General features: G+C 47.9%; 1 gene segment (V, D, J or C); it reads right to left on the reverse strand.

Moving 5' to 3' along the window:
• Nucleotides 1–715: 715 nt before the first annotated feature.
• Nucleotides 716–2,753, reverse strand: part of LOC106724633 — a 16,572-nt gene continuing 14,534 nt past the window's right edge. The window contains 1 exon segment of the V gene segment in view: nt 716–856. Coding sequence covers nt 716–856 — 141 coding nt within the window.

Here is a 2,753-nt window from a genome sequence, read left to right on the forward strand (position 1 = left end):
TAATTCTTTCTATAACATCTGGTTCCCTCTAAGGGAACTTTCCTCAAGAAGAACAATGTAACCCAGATGGGAAAATATAACCTATTGGCCATTTTACTGCAGTCTGGGCTAGCAAGATTTGTTGCCTGTTTGCTCACATGTTACAGAGGCCATAAATCATAAAAAAAAAACAACAACCCCTGGAGAGGGTTACATTGTTCCGCTTGAGGAAAGTTCCCTTAGAGGGAACCAGATGTTATAGAAAAAATTAACCATTAGCCTTCTCATTCCCTCCCTTGTCCCACAAGTTTTTCTTAGCCTTGTGGTACAATGATTACGACTATGACTACTGATGTTATGATGAACAGGGACGACGACCACTCATAGCTGCTTCCTGCTGATAAGAGATGACCAAGGGGTTAGCATCCCATTTCTTCCAGTGCTGGCACAAGATCAGGCCCTTAGGTATGGTACCACGACCCCTATCCTCACACACGGGGCTTTTTTCAAAGCCTCCGGAAGGTCTTGGAGTCCCATCCATATTTGGGGGACAAAGAAGCCAAAAAGATATAAAGGAACATCTTCCACCAGAATGCTTTTCCCAGAATTTGAGATATATCTCCTCTGAGTTTGCCAGCATAATAAAGCTGTGTAACTTTATTTCTCTAAGCATTGCTTTGTTTTTCTCCGGTCTTCTATGACACCACTAGGATCTGAAATAGGTCCTTCCCAGCCATTAGAGCCCTTTCCCTGGGGGCTGCCTGATCCAGTGCCAAGCTACACTGTTGCTGGAGACACTGTCCCCAGAGATGGCGCAGGTGAGGGACAGGGTTTGCGAGGGCTGCACCACTGTGGAGCCCGACTCCTGCAGCTGCACCTGGGACAAAAGGAAGCAACAAGATTAATAAGTACACATCTCTGTGAAAACCTCTGATCTGCCAGGTCCCCAGACACTGACCCCAGGGGAGCCCCAGGATGGGAAGAAATAGGAGGAGGGAGACAGCCATGTCCCTGGGTCAGCCAGACTCAGCAGGCTCTGCAGCCCCAGTGGAGTTTGTATTTACACAGGAATCCACACCTGGCATTTGCCTGAGCATCACTCACTGATATAAGGCTCTGGGTGTGCACAGCCCGCTGAGGCACAGACCCCAATTATGCAGCCAGATTTCCCCAGAGTCTGGTCCTTGGGCAAGTGGAACCCAAGGCAGGGACCACAGACAAGGGTGCTCAGAGGTGGGCCCTTGGGTGTGGGCGATGTGGATCTTACACCAATTTCAGAGCCTGTTTACCCACATCACTTGATTGGATTTCTTTCATTCATTCATTTATTCCACCAACACTGAGGGCCTATGGCACACCAGGGTCCCTCTAGGTAACAAGGACAAATCAGTGAAGAAGACAGAAGCCTCGTCCCATGTTCTGGGGTCACAGGCCAGGTGCTTGTGTATCAGACACACACCATGTGCCCCCAGAGCTGGTCAGCTGGGGAACCTGGAAGCAGAGGGCATAGGTGAGAGTCTTCAGTTCAGGGGACCCACAGGGGAAGGACATAGGCCTAGGCTTGCATTTTGCCTCCTGATGAGGTGCCTCACCCTGAGCACAGGGAGATGGGGACTAGGGGGCATCTCTGCAGGGAGCAGGCAGGGGCAGGAGCAGCTGAGACACCAAATGGCCCAGGTGGGTGGATAGAAGCTCTTCCTTCTAAAGTGACCCCAGTGGTTAGTCAACAAAGAGCAATGGCTCCTGCCCTGGCTGTGAGGCTCAGTGGATAGAGTGTTGCCCTGGAGAATGAAAGATCCCGGGTTTGATTCTGATCAGGGTCACACACCTTGGTTGCATGTTCCCCAGCCCTGGTTGGGGTGTGCAGGAGGAAACAGATCAATGTCTCTCTCCCACATTGATGTTTCTGTCTGTCTCTCCCTCTGCCTTGCACTCTCTCTAAAAATCAATGGGAAAATACACTCAGTGAGGATTAACAACAACAAAAAGTATTTTTAAAAGTAAATAAAAGAACGATGGCTCCTGACAGGAGTCACAGAAGTGAGGTTCTGCTTAGGGACAGTTTTGCAGTGTAGGAAATAGGCCTCTGAGATCCATCCCCAGCAAAGTCAACTTTTTTTTTATATGTCTCCTTTTTTTTCCCGCCCTTAACAATCCCCCGGCCTCCCCTACCCGCCAGTGTCTTATGTCCTTTGGTTATGCTTATATGCATGCATACAAGTCCTTCGGTTGATCTCTTACACCCCCACTCCTGCCCCCCAACCCTCCCCGGCCTTCCTGCTGTAGTTTGACAGTCTGTTTGAGGCAGTTCTGCCTCTGTATCTATTTTTGTTCATAAGTTTATAATGGTCTTTATTATCCATGAGTGAGTGAGATCATGTGGTATTTTTCCTTCATTGACTGTCTTATTTCACTTAGCATAATGCTCTCCAGTTCCGTCCATGCTGTTGCAAATGGTAAGAATTCCTTCTTTTATACAGCAGCATATTATTCCATCATGTAGATGTACCACAGTTTTCTAATCCATTCATCTACTGATGGGCACTTAGGCTGTTTCCAGATCTTAGCTATGGTGAATTGTGCTGCTATGGACATATGGGTGCATATATCCTTTCTGATTGGTGTTTCTGGTTTCTTGGGATATATTCCTAGAAGTGAGATCACAGGGTAAAATGGGAGTTCCATTTTTAACTTTTTGAGGAAACTCCATACTGTCTTCCATAGTGGCTGCACCAGTCTGCATTCCCACCAGCAGTGAAGGAGGGTTCCTTTTT

Source organism: Myotis brandtii, unplaced genomic scaffold (genome assembly GCF_000412655.1).
Source record: "Myotis brandtii unplaced genomic scaffold, ASM41265v1 scaffold910, whole genome shotgun sequence".
Classification (NCBI taxonomy): Eukaryota; Metazoa; Chordata; class Mammalia; order Chiroptera; family Vespertilionidae; genus Myotis; species Myotis brandtii.